We start from the raw sequence: 25,878 nt of genomic DNA on the forward strand, positions 1-25,878 counted from the left end.
AAAAATGCTGGTTTACATTTACAGAACGTGGCCGACACTCGTCAATTTTTCTTTGGTGACTCAGCTGTTGGAACATCTACATTTACATTCACAGCATTTACCAGACTCCCTTATCCAGAGCGACTTACAATCAGTAGTTACAAGGACAGTCTCCCCCTGGAGACACTCAGAGTTAAGTGTCCTGCTCAGGGACACGATGGTAGTAAGTGGGATTTGAACCTGGGTCTTCTGGTTCATAGGCGATTGTGTTACCCGCTAGGCTACTACCACATCTAGGAGAAGGTCCGAAGGCTAGTTGGTGGTTTCGAACACGCACAGTCCCCAGCGCCGTGATAATGGCCCAGATACAATCGACAACGCGGCGTTCACAGCGGGCCAGGGCAGGCGGGGCCGGAGCCAGAGGTGCCATTACTGATGCCACCAGAGAGAGAGAATTACTTGAGCCCCCACCCTCATAATGACTTCCTGTGTGCGATAGTGCTGACCAATCAGGGACGTACAGGATAAGCCACCGGTCGCATCAGTCAGAGGGTCCAGCCCCCCAGGCAACGCGTCCACACCAACAACTCTGGGCGATAAAAAAAAAAAAAAAAAAACACTTCAGCAGTCGAGCGAAGGCGAGGCGGCACCCAGCAGAGTTTACAGACGGTCCCCGGGCTGCAGGGACATTGGGCCCTCAGCAAGGCCTGCATCTGGTGGACAACCCAACATGGTCTCATCACTCGGAGCCGCAGGAGCAGCTCGCGTTCACATGAAATAAGAGCGTATTTACCCAGCTCCTCGCTGGGAACACACACACACACACACACACACTTTTACCGTAACCCCACAGTGACGCGCACTGGGGGAAAGGCACCCAGCCCACTACAGAACAAAACCTTTCAACGTTGTTCAGCACCCAACCCCCCAGCCCAACACTAGTGCTCCCCACAATCCCACTGTGGAGGGTTGGGGGGGGGGAGGAGTACGGCTGCTGCGGGAAGTAGTTCCAGCTCCGCGGGACCACCGGAAAACCCGGCACAGGAGCCAGGATGGGGGTCTCTCCCTACGCGGCTCAGGTCTCAAACCACGTCGGCGGCGTTAAAACTATTCAAAATGGACAGTGGATTAGGAACCAGGAACGGTGAAGAACGGATTTTCTGACCAGCGGTCGGTCGCAGAACGTCCCCGTTATAAAAACGAGGCCAGAGACATGCGTCCTCGTAAAAAGTCTTCCATCCCAGCCATTCGAATGTGCTTTCAGGGGCGAGAAAACCTGCAAAGTGTCACGGCGGCGGCACCTCCCGTCCACTTCCACAGACAGAATGGAGGGAAGAGCCCCTATACCTGTCCATTTCATTTCAGATGCTCCCGGACTATTACCCAGAAACCCCTCCTCAGCTGGTGGGACGCAGGGCATCTCCTCCTATCTTTATTACAGCCAATAGGCATCAGCGAAGCAGGGAGCATGCTGGGATTGCAGGCAACGGTCGTCCTAATGCCACCATGCATCTGCACGTCCTTCTACAAGCCTCATATCTAAACCAGACCTGAAATTAACTAGAAACACGTCCGATTCTTCGAAAGTTCACGCCTGACCGGGCGACATCATAACCGCCACGCCGCGCACGGCTCCAACCACTCCACGACGCTCACCACATCACGCGTCCAGACCTACTTTTTCTTGAGCTTTGGTGTAGGAGGTGGGGGAGGTGTGCCGGACCCTGCATCCTTCCGAGGCCGGCCACGTGGACGCCGGTCTGTGGCAGTTGGACTTCCTGTGGGCGTGTCAGAGGGTTCCAGGCTCTTCTCCTCTGATGACATTCTGGACGGACAGAAAGACGAAGACACGATGAGAAACAGAACAAACATTCACCGGAGCGCCTTAGGGTCAGTAGTGACAGGGACAGTCCCCCCCTGGAGACACACAGGGTTCAGTGTCCTGCTCAGGGACATGATGGTGGAAAGTGGGGTTCGAACCTGAGACTTTGTGGTCTTCTGGTTCAGAGGCGAGTGTCTAACCAACTAGACTTCTACACATAATGATTTGTTCAAAACATTGCTGGGTGATATAGTCAAAAAAAATTATATTTATAAGGCGTGTAATGATACACAATCTTGATACCTCGAACTTTCCTCTAAAATCACAGCATAGACGCTAAATTTGTCCAGTTTTTGCAAATAACGAATTTAAAATGGGTTTAACCCATTTGACCAATAGAAACAGAGTATCAAAGTGGCTCTGAAACCAAGATGGCGTAAAGGTTGATTATATCCATGATAATAAGTCGACTGTGGCGATTTAATTCAACCGTATCCTCTTTCCGCGAGGAAAATCGCACCAGGAGGGTTTTCTGGATGGGCGGGGCTGGGAAGCGAACCTCAAACTGCTTTACACGTACGCAAGGATTTACATTTTTTAGCGGATATATCCAGATTTTTTTTATGTCACATTTAGGGCATTTACCAGACGCCCTTAACAGTCAGCAGTTAAAGGGACAGTCCCTCCCCGGAGATACTCAGGGTTAAGTGTCTTGCTCAGGGACACGATGGTAGTAAGTGGGGGTCGAACCTGGGACTTCTGGTCGTCTGGTTCAGAGCCGAGGGTGCTACCCACTAGGCCACTTCCACCCCACATGCAGTGAAATGAATCCTGAAAACTGTGCAGTTAAATAAAAGGTAAAAAAATAAATAAAATAGAATAAAATAGTAATGATGCTTGTAATATAAGTGTTATTAAAAAAAAATAATAATAATAAAATCACCCACCCCTAACTGTTCATTATGCAAAAGTAGCAGCAAGTTTGAAGGTTCCACCAACACGTTCTAATTGATAATGATCTAAATGTTCATAATCGGTCACAAAAAGACATTTTATTGACTCAGGGGTAACAGTAGGCCTAGGCAGGGAGTGAGAAGAACCCACATCTGGTCCTGGACCTTGGAGGTGGAGTTCGGGCAGGTGGAGTTCTGGAGACCTCGGCTCCTCCCACCAAGAAGCCTCCTGCGCACGGAGGAGACGCCGAGCCGCGTCCAGGACGCCACGAGCAGATTACAAGGCCGCCGGCGCGGCGTCGTCAACCCGCGGCGCCGATCACAGCAGATGTGAGGCTCGGTTAAACCTGGGCTCACCGCGCTCTAATCTCCTAATGCCGAATTTATTAAAGAACCGAGGTGGCTGGAAAGGGAATTAATCCCCGTAGTTAAACTTTAAGTCAATATTCATGTAAGCTTTTGTAATTGGCTCTCGGCAGGGGGTCTCCTGAGACGGTCTCAACTACACATACAGGTCCAACTGTGGACCTGGTGGACAAAAGTCCTTTCAGGCGACGTGGACCCAGCAGCCTGGATCTGGCTGCCACGTCCACCATCTGCTGCTCCTGGACCAGGGTGAAGAACCCAGGTGGCACCAGAGTGTGACGGGCCACCACCATCATCATCATCATCACCATCACCATCATCACCATCCTGAGCACAACATGCAGAGCAGGACCTACAGGTGGCCTCACTTCTTACAGAGATGCTCCGGACCCTCCCGGCCCGAGGATGCTGAGCAGCACAAAGACGGGGGGCAGCATCTTCACAGCCCCGGTCCTCGCCGCGGGGACGGAGCCTCACCCCGAGCCCCGCTCTTTGTTCGGCGGGGGGCAGGCGGGCTCCGCGGACCGGACCGGACCGGGCGGAGACGCGACGGGCGGACTCACCTTCCCAGGCCGCTCAGTTCGGACTTCTTTCCCTCATGACAATGCGCGTCCGCCGGGAGCCGCGGGACTTTGTTCGGTTCTCGGGGGCCGGGGGGAGAGTCGGGGAGACCGCGGGGACCTTCGCCGTGACGCTCCCACTAGCAGCCCGCGGAGCGCCGTCCTTTCTTCTCCTCATTCCACATCGCGGCCGGGAAAGCGCGGACCGCGGGACCGGACAGGCCGGCGAGGCGGAGGCCGACGCGGGGGATTCGGCGGATGTTTTTATCCCCGGCAGCCGCTGGCGATCCGACCGACTCCTTTCACCCGGGCAGCGCGGCGAATATCCCGGCGAGAAACCGCACGACGGTTAAAAAAAAAAAAAAAAAAAAACGTAATTCCGCCCGGGGTGGGAGCCGAGGCGACGGGCGCAGGCTGCGCCGTGGAACGCGGGCTCCTGGACGAACAGAAATATTAAAGTTGTTGCTCACTCGCCTCGGTCGCCATGTTTGAGTGCGGCCGCAGAACCGCCCCGACGCGCCTCATCCCGGGAAAGTAGTTCCTCCCCCCCAAACACGGCGCGGCGGTGCGGCACGTCAAAGGGCGACACCTCGGGCGCGGTTCGGGCGTCGGGCCGACCCGGGTTCGGGTGTTGCGTTCCGGACGCCGTCCGCGTTCTTTATCGGAAAAGGCTCCGTGACCCCGCGGAGGGATACCGCGAGCACCCAGCAGGTGAGGCGACGTTTTCGCGGGCCGCGCGGAAGCCGCGGCGCGGACTCCGGAGCCGGACCGAGCGGCCGCCGCTGCGCTCCCGGGATCGGCCTGAAGGGGCGCCGCCGCCGGGCGTCCGCAGTCACGCCCAGACGCCACCAAGCACGACACTTGTTATATGTCTAGAAGAAGGTTGTGGTGACCCACACTCACTGACCTCTGACCCCTTATTTTGCAACAGAAAGCTTAGAGTCCAGGGTTCTGTCCGGCTGTGGTCTCTGCTGTCTCGTGTGAAAACCAACTATGTATTTAATTTGGAAGCACTTCTGTCCAATGTGTGTTTGAAGGTGTAACGTAATTTGCGCAATTTGCATGTATTAGGTCTGTTTTAAATAGTTGGAATTATCAGAAATGCTTTATATGTCTGAAGGAATCTGCATGTACATTGATTTGTTTAAAAAAAAAAAAGCTTAGAGTAAAATTGTGGCCGATGAAAAGTATGGTAACAGCGGCTTTAAATCAAGTTGCTCAGAAAATCTGCTCCAATAACACACGTGGAGTGCAGGATGAGGCAGAATATCATTTACAGAAGCAGCTACAGGCTCTTTAAGTTGTTCAGGAATACGTCTCTGTATTTGTCTCTTGCATTGCTGTTGTCCAGAAACGTGGTAACAGCTTCACGCCGCTGGGTGTAACTACAGACCGTAAGTCGCTCTGGAGAAGAGCCGTAAATGTAAAGAAGAGGCGCGGCTGGGGAGTCTCTCATCTTCGCGAGATACGTATTTTTCCGTTGTCTAGACTCTGGGTGTAAATCCGTATTCTCAATTTTTACTTCCCGCCCTCATGACCACATGATTGAAACCACAGGACTGATTGTCCCCAAATGCCATATCTTCCTCGGTTATACGAGGTGTAAATAAGTAAAAAATAACAGCCATGCGATGGCCAGAAATGCAGATATACACCTTCCTTCTGTCTGCGTGTTGTGCTGCAGGATGCCTGGTGATTGCCAGTATAAAAGGGGATGCGCTTTCCCGACTTCCGGGCATTTCCTGTTGGCGCCACTTCCGGTTTCCGAGCCACTTCCCCTGAGAGGTGGCACAACTTGTGTCTGGCTGCTTCTCTCCGCCTTTTTCCGTTCTGTTTGTCGTTTATTCATTTCGGATGTTTTTATTGTTCCGGGCCGAACCCCTAAATCGGCACGTAACACGGCGTGCAGCACACAGTCCTCCGCAGCCGAACCTGCGGGTGATCAGGACCCGTGCAAGTGTGTCTCAGGTGAGTCTGTAATCCTGCATTAGAGAAGTCCACAAGTTATTAAGTGGATTTGTGATTGTCCAGCGAATATATTTTAAATAAAGGAGCTCAGATCTTGTTCATCAGTGAACAGAGGGACCAGTCAGCAACAATTATGTAATTGTGTGTGCTGTGCTGCTGTGTATCACATGTGACAATCACGTCACATTAATTTTAAAAAAAGAAGAAGAAAAAAGGGCAGCGGGGGCCTAGCGGTTAAGGAAGCGGCCCCGTAATCAGAAGGTTGCCGGTTCGAATCCCGATCCGCCAAGGTGCCACTGAGCAAAACACCGTCCCCACACACTGCTCCCCGGGCGCCTGTCATGGCTGCCCGTTGCTCACTCAGGGTGATGGGTTAAATGCAGAGGACAAATTTCACTGTGTGCACCGTGTGCTGTGCTGCTGTGTATCACATGTGACAATCACTTCACTTTAACTTTAATTACATTTACAGCATTTACCAGACGCCCTTATCCAGAGCGACTTACAGTCAGTAGTTACAGGGACAGTCCCCCCCTGGGGACACTCAGGGTTAAGTGTCTTGCTCAGGGACACGATGGTAGTAAGTGGGGTTTGAACCTGGGTCTTCTGGTTCATAGGCGAGTGTGTTACACTACAACGCCTGTGTTGTGGTGCCTAATTTTGCCTTTTGGTGTCTCTCTTCCTGGTGGTTTTGAAGTGTTGCGTCGACACTCAGACGGCTAAATTTCCCAGCCACTTCTTCAAGGACTCACAGTGACGACTAGGAAGCGGCCCATGACCTGGGCGAGGATGTTCTTCACGTCGACGCCTTCTTCTCCTCCACCGCTTCTTTCTGGGACGTGGTGCAGGGTAGCGTTCCACGATTTGCTTGCCAGCCGTTTTTCCGCTCTCCTTTGGTCTGTGGGCCAGGTGCTGGTTTCTCTCTGGGACGTGGTGCAGGACGGCGTCCAGGCAAGTATGGCTCTCTGGCATGAAGGACAGCACGGCCTGGCATTTGGTTGCCTGGAGGGTTTCTGCAGCTCTTGTAGTATTTCGCAGATCGTCCTTGGTACCTCCTTTCCCATTGCTCATGGCTCTCCTTCTCATAAGGATGAGCCACTTCACCATTCCGACCATAATGGGCCTTTCTTTTCATAGGGAAGAGATTCCCTGACTCGTCTGAAGCATTTGTGGGCTAGGTGCTGGTTTCCTGTAAACAGGTGAACGGTATGTCCCCACACCGGCATCCACACTCTTGGCATTCTCTCGATGAGCTTCAAGAGGTCGTCACCTGAAATGCTTCTCCAACAGTCTTGAAGGAGTTCCCAGAGGTGCTTAGCACATGTTGGTCCAGCTCACCCCAAACCATCTGGATTGGGTTCATGTCCGGTGACTGTGGAGGTCAGGTCTCTGCTTTTTGTTAAGTTCTTGACCTCTGTTGTGTCGCTCTGTACAAGTACTTTTAAGATTAACCTGTCCCACCGCTCTTCTAAGTCACAGGGGACAAATGCAACCAGATCTGGAGTACGTACAGCTCTGCTGGACACAAACCAACTGAAGACCAGGGGTGGTAGTAGCCTAGTGGGTAACAAACTCGCCTATGAACCAGAAGAGTCTCCAGGGGGGGACTGTCCCTGTAACTACTGACTGTAAGTCGCTCTGGATAAGGGCGTCTGGTAAATGCTGTAAATGTAAGTCTGTTGAGTAGGCGTGGTTATGTGTGGTTCTGTCCTGATTGGGTAAAAGCCTAAATGGGCGTGGTTCACTCGCTCGCTGAGTGGCTGAGTAGCACATGCCAACCAAACAAACTGGTTTCCATGACAACCATCCGGCCAATCAGCCACAAATGTGATTTTTATATGCACAGTGTTGGTCTGATACATTAAAAACAAGGAAAAAATTTTATCTTTGGAACTTTATTTCTGTCAAATTGTCCTAGATAAACTGCAGTAATTATTTAAAATAAATTTATTTACTATTTATATAAAAATGTATTTCAATAAAACAGAAAAGGAATTAAATTAATTATTTATGATTCTGTATCAAAATCACAAAATTGCTAAATGATGTGAGAATGATTATTATCAGGGAATTCTACATTAAACAGTGGATTTGAATTCTTGTCGAGCGTCTGGCTCTGATCTCCTGGTCCCAGGTTTAAGGCATGAAAAGTCGACTGGTGGAGGAGTTGAGATGAAGGCACTGGAGTGGCGGAGTGGCTGGGATCTTCAGCAGGACCTTCAGAGACCCTTCGCTCCTCCTCAGGACTCGCTGTCTAAAATGTCATGGCCAGAAATGTTGGCAGAAATGCAAATTGATGCAGTAGAGGCGTATTGTGATGATGGTCAGGTACCTTTGAAAGGGGGCGCTGGGAGTCTTCTCCTCTGCAGCCGCGATGAGTCTATGGTTTGTGGCTGCAGGTAGAGACATTATGAATGACCACCTTGAGATCAGGTGACCAGAAATGCAGAAACGCACCTTGGGCTTGTGCTTGGGAAGCTTGGAGAAGCGAGTCTGTGGAGCCACGTTCAGGCCAGCATTTTTCAGTGCCGCGATTCGCGATGAAATATCAGCCACCTTCACGAAGCATTAAGCAAGCACAAGAGTCAGAATTCTGCCACAAGATAACTACATAGCGATATCGTGCCACACGGCGAGTTAGGAACGTGATGGAACGGCGCGTCCAGGCAGGACACACCTGGAGCTCCGACTGCTGCACCTGGGCGGCTGCAGATGCCACCTGCTCCTCAAGGAAGGCCATCTCCCTCTCTGTGGTGGCGCCGCTCACGCGACGGGCGCTTCCTTCCAGTTCGTTAAGCTCCGCCTCCAGGCCAAACGCGGACCCGGCTGCTATATACACCTGGGCAGAGACCACCAGGGTAAAGGTCAAACGATAGAACTCATACCAAAAGTCGACGTACGATCGAAAGACAACAATAGCGTACGCAAATGTCAGATTTATGAGACATTTAAAAGGATAGAAACTGCTCAAGGTACATTTTCCTCCAGCCTGCTGAGCTGCTGGTCCAGTGTCCCGCTGTCCTTCGGAGAGAGAGCAGGCGAGCCTGTCCGCCCCGCAGGGCCGTCCTCTTCCGCCTCCTGAATCAGGTCCTCGGTAGCGTTGAGGACCCGCAGGACCTCCCTGGTGATGCTGCACAGGGACGCAGCCGAGTGCTTCTGCGCCACAACGCCACATACAAGAGACAGAGACACCAGACATTCCACCACTAGTATGGAAAGACACCTAGAACATAAACACCAAGCAGGCAGTAGAATTTCATCTGAAAGAGAATATGACAGAAACAGGAGAAAGGAGGAGTGGCACAGGAACCATCCAGCAGCAGCCATCTGACCTTCTCACAGTCTTCTCACCAGGCCCTAACAAGCACAGAATTGAAGCAAGGAAGTAAAGAGAAAACAGGAGGACAACGGCAGAAAAAGAGAGGATATCTCAGGACGTCCTTACTTTACAGATGTCCCCTGGGGACAGTGGTTCCTGCGGGCCAGTGTGGGCCATGTTCTCACCATCGCCGTCCTCCAACAGTTCACTCTCGCTCTCCTCTGTTAAAGACGGCTCCTCGCCTTGCTCCACCATGCTTGGCCCAGCCTGGCCTCTCCTCTGGTCCTTTCCAACTCCACTCTCCACACGTTCATGGAAGTCTGCTCCCCTGGTCTCCTCCGACACCTCCTCTCTGTGTACGACTGTTCCTTCTACACAAGGCTTCTGCTCCACAGACCACTTTTCACTGTCCTCTGTTCCCTCAGTCTCAGCTGACAGCAGGAGACTCTGCTCCTCTCCACTCTCACCGAGACCTTCGAGCTCCTCCAGATCTTCTTCCTCCAGATCCTCTTCACCTGACTCGTTCTCATTATCAGTTATATCTCTGTCTTCAAATTCTTCCACAGATGTAACTCCACCAAACTGCATGTCTCTGATGTCCATCATTCCTTCAATCATCTCCTGTCCTGTTCCAACAGACTCCAGCTCTGCAGGCGCTTCAGGTTCTTCACTCTCTGATTCTCTTCTCATCTCCCTTTCACTGTGGGACAGAAGATCTGTGTCCTCCAGCCTGGTCTCCTCATCCTCCTCTAGATCAGTGTCCAGCGTGTCTCCTTCTATCTCCACATTTTCTGTACCTCCTCCGATCTCCGCCTCCGAAGCTCTCACCATCTCATCTAAAATCTCTTCAATGCTCCCTCCCTCAGACGACTCCTCAGATTCATAGTCAGAGTTCTCCACGTCTGAACCACCTGACGTTTCTTCTCCCAATTCAGCAGGTGTGTGAGGTGTGTGTCTCCCACTGGTCCCTCCCACTTCATCTGTCCCCTCCTCGTCCAGCATGTTCAGATCCTCCTCTGTGGAGGACGCTGCGTCCTGGCAGCTCAGCTCTCGTAGTCTGGATGTGAGTTCCAGGGGTCCTACAGGTCCCGTGATCCATGACACCAGTGGTTCGGGCGTCACATGTCCGGAGGTCACAGCGTCAGCCTGGTCACCAAGACGGGGGGGAGCCGTTCTCGACCTCTCTGAGACGACCATGCTGAAGTAGTCCTGTCAGAAGATGTAGATGGAGGGAACTTCAGGGCTGTAAGACCACGGGAATAAAGTAAAATAAAAGAGGAGGAGGGACTCTCACCGGGACTTGCTTCTCGTCCTTCCTGCCTTTTCTCTTCCTCCGTGACCTGTGGACCTCCGGCACGTCGTCCGGCCCACTGCTGTCTTCTGGCTCAGGGTTAAAGTTCATGTTTAAAATACTGGGCCGATGAAGAGGGGTGCGGCGGGGCTCCTGGGGAGCGCTCTTGTCCACCAGGGACACCAGGAGGGTGTATGGCGCCAGCCTGGCACCTTCCCCACCGGGGGGCGATGGCGAGCCGCGGGACCCCTGACTGCGGCTGGAGGCGATTCTGCGCTGGATCTCATGCACGCCGCCTCCCCAGGGGTCTTCGGTCTCGAGCCCGGTGTCTGAGGCCAACTCATCGTACGGGGAGACCACGCCCGACTCCCTCTCCAGGGCACTGAACACCTGGCTCTTCCTCTGAGCCAGCATCCTCGGCCGAGACGCCGCCGCCGCCGCCGCGCTCTGCAGGGCTATCCAGTTCCCGTCCGGGCTCTGCAGCACAGAGGAGGCACCTGAGGACACGCAAGATCAGATGGGACATTTACACACACAGTCACACCTCCCTCCCGCCATCGCCCCATTAAGCCCCACAGACAAGGCAACGGCGCCCCCGTGTGGCCAGCATTGTCAGGACGGCGAGTCGAGTACCGGAGTGGTCCAGGCGGTCAGCGCTCTTCCAGGAGCGCAGGGCAGAAGCTCCGTCTGTCTTCAGACCCTGCAGTGCTGCCTGTGTGAGGCCTTCACTGTACTTCCTCCCACGATGCCGGTCTAAAATCTCGCTAGTCAGCAGGGAGAAAGCGGAGTGGGACCTCTGAGGAAGGGGACAAGTGCAGAAATGCAGAGAACAATTACACCTGCAGAGAAAAATCCACAAGCACAAGCACTGGAGATGAGGAGCGCTGTGAGAATCATGTCCTTTCAACATCATCATACCCACAATCCTGAGGGACAAGCTGGAGTACACATGGAGTGGACCAGCACCTCGCCACGCGGGCTACCTCACTAACCGACCACAGCATGAGGCTTCTCCACTTACGCTTCTCCTACAACAATGGAAGCTAAACCCTGCTGAACAACATCTCCCACCCCATGCAGAGACTCGGCAGGTTCCTGCTTCCACGATGTGGGAAGGAGAGATTCAGAAGATCCTTCCTCCCAACCACTGTCAGTCTCTACAACAAAGACTAACAAACACACACATCCAATACACGGTAGTGTTTTTTATAGTGTGCAATACGTATCTACTCTGTTATACTTAGTATTTTTTGATGATCTGAAACATTTAAATGTGACTAAAATGGAAAAAAGTAAGAAATCGGAGAGGGGCAAACACTTTTTCACACCTCTGTACATATATATATATTTTATATTGAAAAGATTATTGAAAGATTGTTATTTTACCTGATTAATCTCCATCTAATGAAACTACTGTTAAAATGCAGAAAGTCATCTGAACATAAACAGAAACTAGAACAGAGTGAATAAAAAGATTGTATTCATAGTTGGGGGTCCTGGTGAACCAGAACTGATCACCTCATCGACGGTAACGTTGTAAGTCGCTCTGGAAAAGGACGTCTGCCAGATGCCTTAACTGTAAAATGTTAAATGTAAATGAATAAATGTCCCTCCTGTACCCAGAGAGAGGTCCTGCGACTGGTCTCGGGACCCAAGCTGCTGTGGGGCGGGGGACAGAGGGACAGCAGCTCCCTGCTCTGGTCCAGACTGCATTCTGACTGGACCTCAGATGTGTCCCTCCTCCTCCGAATAATCTGAGAGATTAGGAATGGGATTAGAATTCCGAACAGTGGTAGTGCTGGTCGCTGGAATTAGACGATTGCTAATGTATTCATATTTTGATTTATTTAAATTATTCAGAGCTTGAGGTCAGTCCTGACATGCTTAATTAGTTTCATTAAAATATATAATAAGGTGATATTTAGAGGTCTCACCTGTCCAGTTTCATCATCAGATACAGAATAATGTGATAAAATATTGGGAAAATTCTGATAAAATGGTGGAAGCAGGATTTGGCGAGAAGAACACTCACTTTGTGTAGGATGGTGGTGGCCAGGTCCTCGACCAGCTTCTCTCTGTTCCCGCGAAGGTACTGGGCTTCACTCTGTTTCTCCTTTTACAGAAACATGCTAACAGTCAGCCTGACCTGTTCTCTGCATTCTGATTGGCTGCATCAAAGTTCATACCTACATTATTACACCGTCACACAACCATCATGGAACATTAACCCGAACGCGTCAATGGGTCAAATCCCCTTTCCTCTCTGACTGTAACCCACTGTCCTGATCAAGTCCCGTACGTGAGCAAATCTTGAATTTATGTAACTCCAGATGGTTTCTGACGAGGGTGAACACCAGCCGACGTTTCAGATGTGCACTTGGAGTAAATAGCGGCCAGAGAGCTCAGTGAACTGGGCTCAGAATTTATCAGCTCTTCAAGATCCTGTGAAATGCGACCCGTCCGGTGTTGACTGCTGATCCCAGTCGGCACAGTGGCCTCACCTGGCTGTCGGCGTGGGCTTCTGCTTTGGAGATGGCTTCATCTACGGCCTCTCCTGCCACCCGTAGCGCCACACTGATGGTCTCTTCCATGCTGTGCTCTGTGCACATTCACATTTTCCATTAGACTCTCATTAATAGCAAATTTAATGTGGAATTCTCCAGAACAGAGGTTCCGCTGAGGCCACGCCCACCATTACTGTGGCGGTAGAAGATGGAATCGCTCTCTGAGACGCTGCCCTCATTCCCAGTGCTCCCCTCGTACGTGCTGTCGTCTGCAGCGAGAAACACAGGAAAAAGCTGTCACAAGCCTGCACAGTGACGGTCACAGTCCATCTAGTGGAGTTTCCTAACTGGAAATTAAATAAATTAAAAAGTGGAGCTTCCTCACAGTTTCCTAACTGGAAATTAAATAAATTAAATAGTGGAGCTTCCTCACAGTTTCCTAACTGGAAATTAAATAAATTAAATAGTGGAGCTTCCTTACAGTTTCCTAACTGGAAATCAAATTAAATTAAATTAAATAGTGGAGCTTCCTCACAGTTTCCTAACTGGAAATTAAATTAAATTAAATAGTTAAAAAAAAATAAAGTGAAGTGATTGTCACATGTGATACACAGCAGCACAGCACACGGTGCACACAGTGAAATTTGTCCTCTGCATTAACCCATCACCCTGAGTGAGCAGTGTGCAGCCATGACAGGCGCCCGGGGAGCAGTGTGTGGGGACGGGTCTTTGCTCAGTGGCACCTCAGTGGCACCTTGGCAGACCGGAATTCGAACCGGCAACCTTCTGATTACGGGGCCACTTCCTTAACCACTAGGCCACCACTGCCCCTGGAAATGTAATTAAATTCAATTAAATAGTGGAGCTTCCTTACAGTTTCCTAACTGGAAATTAACTTAAATTAAATTAAATAGTGGAGCTTCCTTACAGTTTCCTAACTGGAAATTAAATTAAATTAAATTAAATTAAAAATGCTTCAATTTGCTTTAGTAAGATGTTCCATTTCCGTCTTTCTGTCGGCTGTCGCTGAAGCTGCTCAGCCACTCAGAGACAATGATCACCGGGACACTGAGAGCCAGTCTGCTCTGGGCATGGTGATGATGTGCCAGGATGGGCGCTGCTGTTGATGAATCGCGCCCGACACCTCGATATGTTTCCTTATCACACCATGGCTGGCGAGTAAAGGTCACGTCGCGCCTGATGAGTGTTTTGGAAGCGACGCATGCATGCTGCGGCGGACTTCCATGATGCTATTTTGGGAGGTGGGAGGGAGCATCAGAGCCACTCGCCTCCTTCAGTTCACTGAGGCTGGAGGCAGCATCACATAATTGCTGTAATTTATCAGTCAGGGTGAAACGACCCCAGAGTGAAAGGTCACGTCGGCTTTAAGACGATCAAGCAGGCGCTTCCCATTCACTTTCAACGGGGTGATGAAATTCTTTATTTTCATTTTCAAGAACGGTGGAAGCACCAGCCAATCAAATCTATTTATGCAAATGTCTTGAACGCATTAGCCAATCATTTGGGTTAATTGCAGGTCATTCAGCTGTGTTGCCACGCCGCTTCTGTGCTCCCTGCATAGCAGACATGCCCACCCACCCTCTAATTCATTTATTTTAACACGTAAAATATTTAAAATTAATAATCGCAAATAATGTGCATATTCTTCCATGCATACAGAAAGAGACATACACACACACAAACAACATTCACATATGGACAGAGTTGGACAGTGGTGGCCTAGCGGTTAAGGAAGCGGCCCCGTAATCGAAAGGTTGTGGGTTCGAGTCCCAAACCGCCAAGGTGCCACTGAGGTCCCCTTGATGAAGGTCCCGTCCCCACACACTGCTCCCTGGGCGCCTGTCATGGTGTCCCACTGCTCACCAAGGGTGACGGTTAAATACAGAGGACACGTTTCACCGTGTCACCGTGTGCTGCGCTGCAGTGCCCCTAATCCTGTTTACTGCCCTCACATACACACACACACAGTTCGTCACCTCACATACACACACACACAGTTCGTCACCAGTGAACTCGGTCAGAAAGTCCTGCTCAGCCAGGTGTCTTCTGTACAGTGTCTTCAGCACCTTGGCGCTGCCGAACCTCCTGAAGCGTCTTCTCACATCGTTGTAGTACCAGTCCAGAGATCTGGTCTTCAGCAGCCTGCAGCAGAACAGAGAACATAAACACCACACACACACACACACACACACACACACACACATACACACGTGTTTATGTTCCTCATATCAAATTGCTACTGATGTATGACGTTCTATTCAGCTATTAACGCGCTGCAGGGATGTTGCTGCAGTTTAGGGGCGTGGCCAGGCATGTAAGGATAAGAAGTTTTCCGAACACAAATCCATTAAACACACGAAAAATGCAGGAACGGACCGAGCCTGGGAATACACACTCACACACACACTCACACACACACTTATTCCAGCACCACCCTGCAGCCTGCAGCCCACAAGCTACGAGTGACACAGCGAGTACCATTTCACTGTAATCAGTTCAGGTCACCCGGCTCAAATCCCCAGCCGATCTGTGTCACATGATCTTACATAACAGCGGCTTTACCGCACACACGTGAGCTAACAGAGGTCACAATGATGTCACCAACTATGATGAAAATAATGCACGTATGTAGAGTAAACAGATGTCTGGACAGTAGGGGTGTCTGATTCAATTACGATTATCAGTGCATCACGAGGCATCCCATCGATTTTCCACGTTGGGACCGAGACCTTAACTCGTGTATGTGAAGACATCACGTGAAGTAACGTAGGAAATTGCTGGGGTGCTCACTGGAGCAACTCTAATGCCGTGAGGCGATAATGTCATGTCATCTCTGGACACAAAATCTTTTCTTCCATTGCCGCTTTGTGTGTGTTGTGAAGGGACAGAACAAACACTCGCCCGCTCCGATTTATGGGTCACTGTACTCCGATCAGGCCGCCACAGTCACCACCGACACTGCGTTTTACATTTACATTTACATTTACAGCATTTACCAGACGCCCTTATCCAGAGCAACTGACAATCAGTAGTTACAGGGACAGTCCCCCCCCTGGAGACACTCAGGGTTAAGTGTCTTGCTCAGGGACACAATGGTAGTAAGTGGGATTCGAACCCGGGTCTTCTGGTTCATAGGCGAGTGTGTTACCCACTAGGCTACTACCACCCTTATCCGTTTTAACAAGAACGTTGTTAAAAACGCCAGAAAACCACCAGGAAACGTTGTTGTGATCGAAGCACTGAATCCATGCAGGATCACCACGTCTGCATCGCGATGCATCGATTATGTGAGGGAGGATATGATAACCTGGCAACCGGGTTAATGAGCAGCATGCACAGAGGATCTCTGACCCATGAGCTTCCATCATGTCCCATGCAGTTCATGTGAATTCCGTATTTTTTGCCCTTCTGAATTACGGTTAGTAGCAGGAAGCGTTTTTCACACATTAATAGCGACCATTCGAATTCAAATCATGAATCAGGGTTACACATCACTATAAAACTCACATATAACTGAGTTCATTTTAAATGAACCTGTATCACCGTATGGTCGGAAAAATCAAGGCAAGTTAGTACAGAGGTAGGGTGGTAGTAGCCTAGTGGGTAACACACTCGCCTGTGAACCAGACGTCCCGGGTTCAAATCCCACTTACTACCATTGAGTCCCTGAGTAAGACAATTAACCCTAAATTGCTCCGGGGGGGACTGTCCCTGTAACTACTGACTGTAAGTCGCTCTGGATAAGGGTGTATGATAAATACTGTAAATGTAAATGTAGGGTGGTAGTAGCCTGGCGGGTAACACACAGGGACTGTCCCTGTAACTACTGACTGTAAGTCGCTCTGGATAAGGGCGTCTGGTAAATGCTGTAAATGTAAGTGTAAAAATGTACAGAGTACATATTCTGTTTTAACCGTAACTGTAGGTTGGCAGGATTAAATCATTTTATGGTGAAGTGGTAACATTATTACTCACATTATTCACATTATAAGTAATACAAACGCCTTTTCGAATATTATTACCCCCGCTGCTCTGTGTGGACCACACGTGACCTCAGTACCATTGTTTCTATATGGAAATGAGACTGTTACTACACTGTCATTTGTTGGTTATGTATGTTCTAAAACATCAAATTCCCACAGCAGCTGACAAAAAGCCCAACTTCTCCAGAAGTGAAATGCGTTCGGCTGCAGCACCAACGGTGGGTGGAGGCAGACGCGGATCGGCACCGAGTCCCAGACAGACAGACAGACAGACAGACCTGCGCTTCTGGCAGACTGAGCAGAGCCACGACTTGTCCCGCCGGCTGTAGGCGCGGCAGCGCCGGCAGACGTTGTAGCCGCAGTCCAGACACGCCCGCTTGGGGTTGAGGAGGAAGGCGAAGGTGGAGCAGCAGTGGATGCAGCAGCGCTGGTTGAAGCGACGCTGGCGAGAGAGGAGGGAGCAGCGGGTTCCCTCAGCGTCCAACTCCTGCCTCATCTCGCTGACGGAGAGAGAGATGGAGACAGAGGGAGGGAGAGAGAGAGAGAGAGAGAGAGAGGACACCAAGAAGCTGAAACCCCGAATAAAAAAACCAACATCAGTAAATTCATCAATACATCGTTATACATGATTTTACAGAGAGGTGACCTTTAACCCCGACCCTCAGCAGGTAAACCCACCACGCCTGCTTCCTCGTACAGCCGAGTCTGTTCTGCTCGCAGCCGGTCACGTGAGCGCTGCAGCGACCACCGAGCAGAAAGCGCCGGAAGCACCGCAGTCGGCATCAACTGATTAGGTCTGGCAGGGAGCAGGAGATAATCTCACCAGATTACACAATCGGCCAGATAATGAAAACGCCGCCCGATCACCCCGCTACAGGTCGGAAAAGTAAGACAGCGAGATGTTATTAGAAATATAAAAAATATGGTGAAATATGTGGCGGGGAGATGCTGCCAGGCTCCATCAATCAGCTCAGCATCTTCATCGTCATGGCCAGAGCCCAACAGGTCTGAAGTTCCAACTGGTTTCAGTTTTGATGGACCTGACCTTTCTTCTACTTCGATAAGGGAAACATTTATAAAAAGATGTTTTATTGATGCCAAGAAGGGACTTTGGTCGAATTACCTCACTGAAAGAGAGGTGTTTGGCATCGTTTGGGATGAGGAGGAACCTTGCTGGGTCCTTCTCCACCTCTCCTCACCTCCACATCTGCACGTGCAGCACCTGTAGCTCAGCGACTTCATCACATAAATCCACTCCGCCACACTCCGGCTGATGCAGAGCTCCTGGATGAACATCTGTTATGTAGAGGTGGTGGTGGAGGACTTGACGTGACTCTGGCACTAAAGTCACATCTTGGCATGTTTATGGTCCAGATGTTAGATTTTGTTCAAAAATACTGATCCCAATCTTCCCTTTGGGATCGATAAAGTAAAAAATGAAGAAGAGGACATTTATGACTGATTAGGAAGTAAACAGACTCTTCATCTGTTCATCAACAACCTTGGTGGTCCCAAAACCATCCTGAGCTCAGAAATTTGTTTCATGGGTATCCAACTTGACAACCATCTACAATCTTCCTGATCACACTGGACTCATGTGCTGGTGTAAATGATGTGAAACGTCTGACTAGATGGCTCAGACGTGATATGGATCCTTGGCGCCATTCACAGCACTGAACTGGAACACCAGAGATGGAAGTTCACCATCTGGTCAACAAATGTCTCAGAGAGATCAACACCAGGATAAACGCAGCAGGATAGAAAACACACAACACAGCCGAGAAGATGGAGACGTTCTCCACAGCCTCTTCCGTCTGGTGACAGTTCTACACCTTCAACACACAGTGCTACAGCAACATGGCTGAAAAGATGGAGATGTTCACTACAGCCTCTTTCTTCTGGTGATAGTTCTACCCTCTCAACACACAGTGCTACCGTAACACGACTGAAAAGATGGAGATGTTCTCCACAGCCTCTTCCTTCTGGTGACAGTTCTACACCCTCAACACACACCGCTACCGTAAGACAGCCGAAAAGATGGAGATGTCCTCCACAGCCTCTTTCTTCTGGTGATAGTTCTACCCTCTCAACACATAATGCAACCGCAACACAGCAAAGAACATGGAGATGTTCTCCTCAGCCTCTTTCTTCTGGTGACAGTTCTACACCTTCAACACACAACACTACAGCAACACGGCCAAAAAGATGGAGATGTCCTCCACAGCCTCTTTCTTCTGGTGATAGTTCTACACCTTCAACACACAATGCTACTGCAACATGGCCAAAAAGATGGAGATGTTTTCCACAACCTCTTCCTTCTGGTGACAGTTCTACCCCCTCAACACATAATGCTACTGCAGCACGGCCGAGAACGTGGAGATGTTCTCCACCGTCTTTTCCTTATATTATGGGTCGGTGCACAATGTCCTTCGTCATGTTTTGTCTTTTTTGCTACACTGTGTAGAACAACATTGGGGGAGGTCTTAACTTGGACTCATAGAGAAAACGTCATTTTGAGCTAAACTGTGTTTTAATTGATTGTGTCGGTTTTCTTCCCACCATTTGTGAGGCATTCCTGGAAACCAGGACGTCTGGAAGTGATTACAGCTGCAGATAAAGACTCAAAAAGCAGAAAACAATCCGCCTGCGGACTAAGAACCTCGTTTTCAGTCAAGTGTTGAAAAGACGCCAGTGGTGCAGAAATCTGAGCAACACAGGAACAAAAACATGTCCTCAGCAGCCCTGAAGCCTGGAGATAGACACACAGAAGTCAGTCAGTCCAGGAGACCAACACCATCAACCCAGAATCAACAAGACCCAACCGTCTGAACATGGACCATTCACCCTTCTGGAAGGTCCATCCACAGGTCATTTTATTTCAGGGCAGTTTACATTTACGCCCTTATCCAGAACGCCTTACAGTCAGTAGTTACAGGGACAGTCCCCCCCTGGAGACACTCAGGGTTAAGTGTCCTGCTCAGGGACACGATGGTAGTAAGTGGAGTTTGAACCTGGGTCTTCTGGTTCGTAGGCGAGTGTGTTACCCACCGGGCTACTACCACCAGGTCAATCTTGATCTGGTTCGTTCGCCTCTGACCACCGACAAAAAGGCCACAAGAAAAACAAAAAGTTCTTTGTGTCCAAACATAGAGAGCAGACACGGGGCAAACACACCAGCGACAACCGTAATCCAAAATCCCCTCTTAGTCTGCTGCTTCTGAGCTCAACTGGTCTACAGGAGAAGATTTTATGATTTCTAAACAGCCATGGGGTATATAATGGAAACCATCATTAAAAGACAGCACGGCATCACTGCATCACTGCGTATAACTGTGGTGAAGATCAGAGGCTGAGGCCGTAATCAGAAGATCTGCAGCCTCCAAATAAAACTCAATTCTGAAGCACAGGCTCCACGAGGAGAACTTCTCCCATTCAGCCAATTCCAACATAACAAAAAATGTTTTTTTATCTCAAAATTGTATCTGAAGTGTCTTTCCAAAATTCAGAATTACAGCCACTTAGATCCTGTCCCAGGACGCGTTTCACTGTCTGTAGCTTTAAATGCTAATGAGGAGGAGAGAGGCGGGACTAGGAGGAGAGAGGCGGGACGAGGAGTTCTTCACAATGCTTCACACGTTTGGAAGCCATGATGGTTGGTGGAGATAATGTTTTACGCGAGGTGTTGGAAAAGCATGAGAAAATGCCTGCCATGGCTGCCCACTGTCACCAAGGGTGATGGTTAAATGTAGAGGACATGTTTCACCGTGTCACCGCGTGCTGCGCTGCAGTGTCTCACAATGACAATCTTGGGGCCTGGTGGGAAAGTGGTGGACAGGATGGATGAAGGTGAAGATGTTTGTGTGGGGGCTTTATGCGTATGTCCCATTCTCCAAGGTTCAGATTAGATAGATTTCGAAGCACAAAGGACTTTTAGACAACGGCAGGGCTGCAGCTGCTGGAGACCATCCTGGGACAATGGACGAAGGGCTGGGCTAATGCTCACCTAAGGATGCACACACACCCACACGATGCTGTATGAACATTTACAGCATTTACCAGATGTCCTTATCCAGAGTGACTTACACCAGTAGTTACAGGGACAGTCCCCCCTGGAGACACTCAGGGTTAAGTGTCTGGCTCAGGGACACGATGGTAGTAAGCAGGGTTTGAACCTGGGGCTTCTGGTTCATAGGCGAGTGTGTTACCCGCTAGGCCCGCTAGGCTACTACCACCCAGTAGTTACAGGGACAGTCCCCCCCTGGACACACTCAGGGTTAAGTGTCTTGCTCAGGGACACGATGGTAGTAAGCGAGGTTTGAACCTGGGTCTTCTGGTTCATAGGTGAGTGTGTTACCCGCTAGGCTACTACCACCCAGTAGTTACAGGGACAGTCCCCCTGGAGACACTCAGGGTTAAGTGTCTTGCTCAGGGACACGATGGTAGAAAGTGGGGTTCGATTCTGGGTCTTCTGGTTCATAGGCGAGTTACCCACTAGGCTACTGCCACCACAGTATGAACACGTGTTCTGGTTCTGATATTGTACACATGTTGGTGTGTTCCGTTCACTGCTCCACATCTTCTGGCTGGGAAGAATGACAGGCAGCCCTGTGGAGACCACTGGGACAAGTGAGGCGGTCAGACAGGAAAGGAACGCCCTTTTCCCGTCTTTTGTTCTGTGGTTAAATGGAGACAGGGAGCAGCAGGAACCTCCTGTGCTTTAGAAATGTCTGGAATTCAGCAGTTGAAGATCCAACACAAAATGTTCGTGTGCAGGCACAGGAGAACAGGCTGATGGGACAGGAAGATGGGAGAAGATTGGACACAGGGAGGCGTTGAGAGTAGAGTGGAACAGGAAAGAGGAGGTAACTGGACACAGGGAGGAGATGGAGAAGGTGAGTAGGAGGTGCATCCAGGAGGCACAGGTGACTTTAGGGTGGAGGTCAGGTGCAGGAAGGACTCACCTCAGGCGGCTCTCCTCACTCTCTCGCAGCCTCATGTCCCTCTGCACCACATGCAGGATGTGCTGCGCCTCCTCCTCCGTCAGCCCAGACAGGTCCATCTTCCGCCCCATATCCCAGCCCCAGGGGATTCTGGGAAACATAAAGAGGTGTGAGAAGCTCTTCTCTCACCAGTCAGAGACTGTCTCCCTAAAAGAAATGTCTCTCCGGTTTACATCGCAATGGTGGTGAAGTTGGAAGAGATCCTCAGAACAAATAAACACATAGCAGCCGTGTTTGTGGTCCCTGTTGTCCAAGAACTGAAGTAGAGCCAATCTCCTTTTGCAAATCCCTGCACTCGTGACTGAAACTGCTGAGGAACCTTCACCTCCTCCCACTCACACCAGAACTTATCAGAAGAACCACCATGAACCTTTAAATAAATGAGCATGAGTGAGAAATCCAGAAATCCTTCCAGTCCCTCCAGAAACTGAGATCTTCTGAGTTCACCATGGACGGCAGGTGTAAGGTCCAGTGAAACCCAGATCTCCTGACCAGGAGGAGGTTCTGGGCTCATATTCGCCTTGATAAACTCACCTGTAGCAGATGAAGAATCACAAAGGAAAAGAACCGGAACCTGATCCGGTTCGGTTCGGTTCCGCTCGGCTCGGTGCTCCTGCGGCGTCCAGCGACCGGACAGCGGATCTGCGCCCCGCCCCGCCGGGCCTCGCCCCGCCCACTTCCCGTGGTCAGCGCGGAGCGCGCGCGGGCACGCACGCACGCGCGCACGCGCAGTCCGCGCGCGGCTGTTTTCACACTGATGCGTATTAATATCTGAAGATTCATAAAAATTCGGATTCATTCACGTTCATGAGCTTTTTTTTCTGATTATTAAAAAATATGATTCTGCAATGTGTTAATTACCAAGATGCATGCTGGTCATAAGATAAGATCAACCTTTATTAATCCCACAGAAAGTGGATAGAAACAGAGGTAATAGCAGGAAATATTGAATATTCAATTAAAAATGTAATATTCAATTGTAAAAGTCTTATTCAAACTAGTTCCACCACCAACGCTGATTTACAGCAACAGGTCAAAATACATGAAAAAACGAGATAACACTAATATTTAGGATTATTAATATTATTATGACGCATCCACGTAGCAGAAACGGCCCCACTGGAGATCCAGATGAAGAACTGTCCATGTGCGCAGCGGAGCTGTTGACAGAATCCAGATGCCAGAACCGTGCGAGTTGTTCTAATAAACAGCACGATAACCCGAAGCACATGGTCCAACTGGACCGGCACCTCGACTCCTCCTGTCTGGCTGAAGAAGCCGACGTCTGCAGCTGGTTCCACTCATCTCGCCGCCACCCGCCGGGGGGGTGAGGGCGGCCCGGTATAAAGCAGCGGGCGGAGCAGGTGAGGGCCGCAGAGCTTCGCCATGGAAGGGCTGGTGCAGCTCGGTCTGATCTTCTTGCTGACCTGCACCCTCCACGCCTTCCCGCCGGAGATGGACGACGGCCGCGCTGTGGACCAGGCCGCCGATGGGGTAGGGGACTCTCGTGGTGTTTCACATCTGCACTCGATGGGAAGGGACAGAAGGGACAGGAGAAGTGCATGCTGGGAAATGTGGACTGGAGGCCGACCGCGATTTCACAACCGATGCACAAATTAAAGAGAAACTGACAAGAGTTCCATCTTCACAGCTTCCCGAACTCGGGGACAGGAGGGGACAAGAGCGTGCCACCTTCACCCCGATGGTACAAAAAAACAATATCAGCAGGTTTACATGTTGCAGACGATGACGTATCTGAGCGGCCGTGGTCTCCTGTCTTCCTTTCTGCAGGGCGATGTGAGGGGGAGCCTGAAGAAGAAGGGGAGGGCAGGACACACGTCTCTAATCGCCGTAAGAACCCGGTAATGAAGGTGAACGGCTGGGACGGTCAGTGTAGTGATCAGCCCTCGCTGCTTCATTTCAGGGTGCTGCAGTGCTCCCAAAGCCACCCGCTGTCACCAACACCCCTGATGGCCAGCAGGAGGTGAGATGTTCTTCTGGGTTCCTGTTGCTGTGGTTCTGCGATTCTGCGGCTTATGGCTCCCCGCCCTCTTCTTTAACCAGGTGATGAGACAGAAGCGACAGCTGCAGAACAACAAGAAGACCAAGGCGAAGAAGGGCCGCCCCGGAGGAATGTCTCCTTTAGGGTCCGTTCGGAACCCGGGCGGCTGAAGATGAAGATCGTCTCCACGCTGCTTCTCTGTACTCAGCACGCAGCCCACATGTAACCACAGCCAGCTTTCTGTATCCGAGAACCTGCAAAATAAATGCTGGAACATCTGACCACGAGGCCTTCCACAACACGCTCACACTCACACACACGTATTTCAACCAGGCAGATGCAGAAGAATCGCAGGTTGACCTTGCAGCTCCACCCTTCACCACCTCGTGGCAGCAGATCCTAACTTGGACATCTTAGTTCACTTTTCCTTCCATTGATGTGACCTTTTTTAAATGTGGGGCAGATAAGACCCTTCGTGCCAGATAAGCGCTTTTTAGAGCTCCAGGGTGCTCCAGGGTAAACATGACATGAGAGTTGGTGAAATGTGATGTTCTGCATCTCAGCTCTTGGTTTATAGCCGCGCAGTGAAACAATAAAACTTACCCAGCAACGTGTGTGAAGGTTCTCAGTCACCCGGGTGAACTTGTCTGAAGGTTGTGAGTCGTGCCAACTGGACGTTTCCTTCTGCATCCACAGAACTTTGTCCGCCTGAGGGAAGTTGGCTTGTGACCACCTCTCTGACAAAGTTCTGGTGGGTGCAGAAGGAAACGTCCAGACTTCGCAGGCGACGCAAAACGAGAAGGAAGGAGACGGAATAACCGCGAATGTCGTGCCGTTTCTCGTCCCTCCTGACCGCAGCATGATGTTCTCGCTATTCTGCAAATAAACGCGTCTTCTGCATTTTTTCTGGAAGGAATGTGTGTCCGTGTGAGACTTCCGTTTTTTCTTGATTACGTTACATAAACCTCCCAGATGAAGGGAGAAGGCCGGGGCAAATGGGACGGAATTCCGGAACATTCCTGCACCGCACACGCGGCTCGCTGTTGTCCCGTGAAGAACAATTTTCCTGAGGGAACCACCTTCTCCAGCGTGGCTGTGTGTGTGTGTGTGTGTGTGTGTGTGTGTTAATTGAGTCAGCGTTCTCTCTTGTCCCTCCCACACACACACACACACACACACACGCACTGCTGGGAGCTCTGGTGGAACCTCTGGATGTGATTCAGATGATCCGAGGGAGTCTTCAGCAGCAGAGGAACGTCAAGGCGCTCAGGTAAAACACCCGAACTTCTCTAGCATCTGGTGAGCCTCGAATTACATTTACATTTACAGCATTTATCAGACGCCCTTATCCAGAGCAACTTACAACCAGTAGTAACAGGGGACAGTCAGACAATGGTAGTAAGTGGGATTTGAACCCGAGTCTTCTGGTTCACAGGCGAGTGTGTTACCCGCTAGGCTACTACCAGCCTATTAAACTCACTAGATGACTCCGTCGGTCTCGATCTCGGTATTTACGCACTTCTGCTTGTCCCCTTCTGTCACCTGGACAAGAATATAGAAGCATCTTTAGCCGGAGAGGGTTTTTCATGACAAGCTTAGTCGTGTGGTGCCTGCCTAGTGGGTAACACGCTCGCCTATGAACCAGAAGACCCGGGTTCGAACCCCACTTACTGCCATCGTGTCCCTGAGCAAGATACTTAACCCTGAGTGTCTCCAGGGGGGGACTGTCCCTGTAACTACTGATTGTAAGTCGCTCTGGATAAGGGCGTCTGGTAAATGGTGTAAATGTAAATGTAAATTTTCTCTTGATGCGCCACAAACGTTTTTGAAACGTTGCACTAGAGAACCATTCGGCGTGTCTAATGCAGAAGGTTCCGCGGTTCCGTCTGCTCATTAGTGGCTCTCATGCCGATGTTCTCCTCGGTTCCAGAGCAGATGTCCTTATCCAGAGTGACTTACACCAGTAGTTACAGGGACAGTCCCCCCTGGAGACACTCAGGGTTAAGTGTCTGGCTCAGGGACACGATGGTAGTAAGCAGGGTTTGAACCTGGGGCTTCTGGTTCATAGGCGAGTGTGTTACCCGCTAGGCCCGCTAGGCTACTACCACCC

The 25,878-nt window shown here is 50.5% G+C and overlaps 1 protein-coding gene across 9 annotated transcripts; it reads right to left on the reverse strand.

Annotated features, from left to right (window-relative positions):
- Positions 1–7,565: 7,565 nt before the first annotated feature.
- On the reverse strand, positions 7,566–24,603 carry myripa (myosin VIIA and Rab interacting protein a). Of its 9 annotated transcripts, none has more exons than XM_028977316.1 (16): positions 24,372–24,603; positions 21,728–21,856; positions 17,045–17,266; positions 14,777–14,925; positions 12,951–13,031; positions 12,760–12,857; positions 12,291–12,371; positions 11,878–12,012; positions 10,892–11,054; positions 10,262–10,755; positions 9,094–10,176; positions 8,625–8,804; positions 8,326–8,487; positions 8,106–8,204; positions 7,981–8,041; positions 7,566–7,902 (listed from the first exon to the last, which is right to left on the reverse strand). In XM_028977316.1, exons 2-16 carry the CDS (start codon positions 21,835–21,837, stop codon positions 7,889–7,891), a joined length of 3,132 nt encoding a protein of 1,043 aa, XP_028833149.1. In that variant the 5' UTR covers positions 21,838–21,856; positions 24,372–24,603; the 3' UTR covers positions 7,566–7,888. The 9 variants fall into 9 exon arrangements, with proteins under 9 accessions (XP_028833149.1, XP_028833148.1, XP_028833146.1 ...); XM_028977315.1 differs by lacking the exon at positions 24,372–24,603 and adding an exon at positions 22,301–22,436; XM_028977313.1 differs by lacking the exon at positions 24,372–24,603 and adding an exon at positions 21,940–22,102.
- Positions 24,604–25,878: the final 1,275 nt, after the last annotated feature.

This window comes from Denticeps clupeoides, chromosome 4, assembly GCF_900700375.1.
Source record: "Denticeps clupeoides chromosome 4, fDenClu1.1, whole genome shotgun sequence".
NCBI lineage: Eukaryota > Metazoa > Chordata > Actinopteri > Clupeiformes > Denticipitidae > Denticeps > Denticeps clupeoides.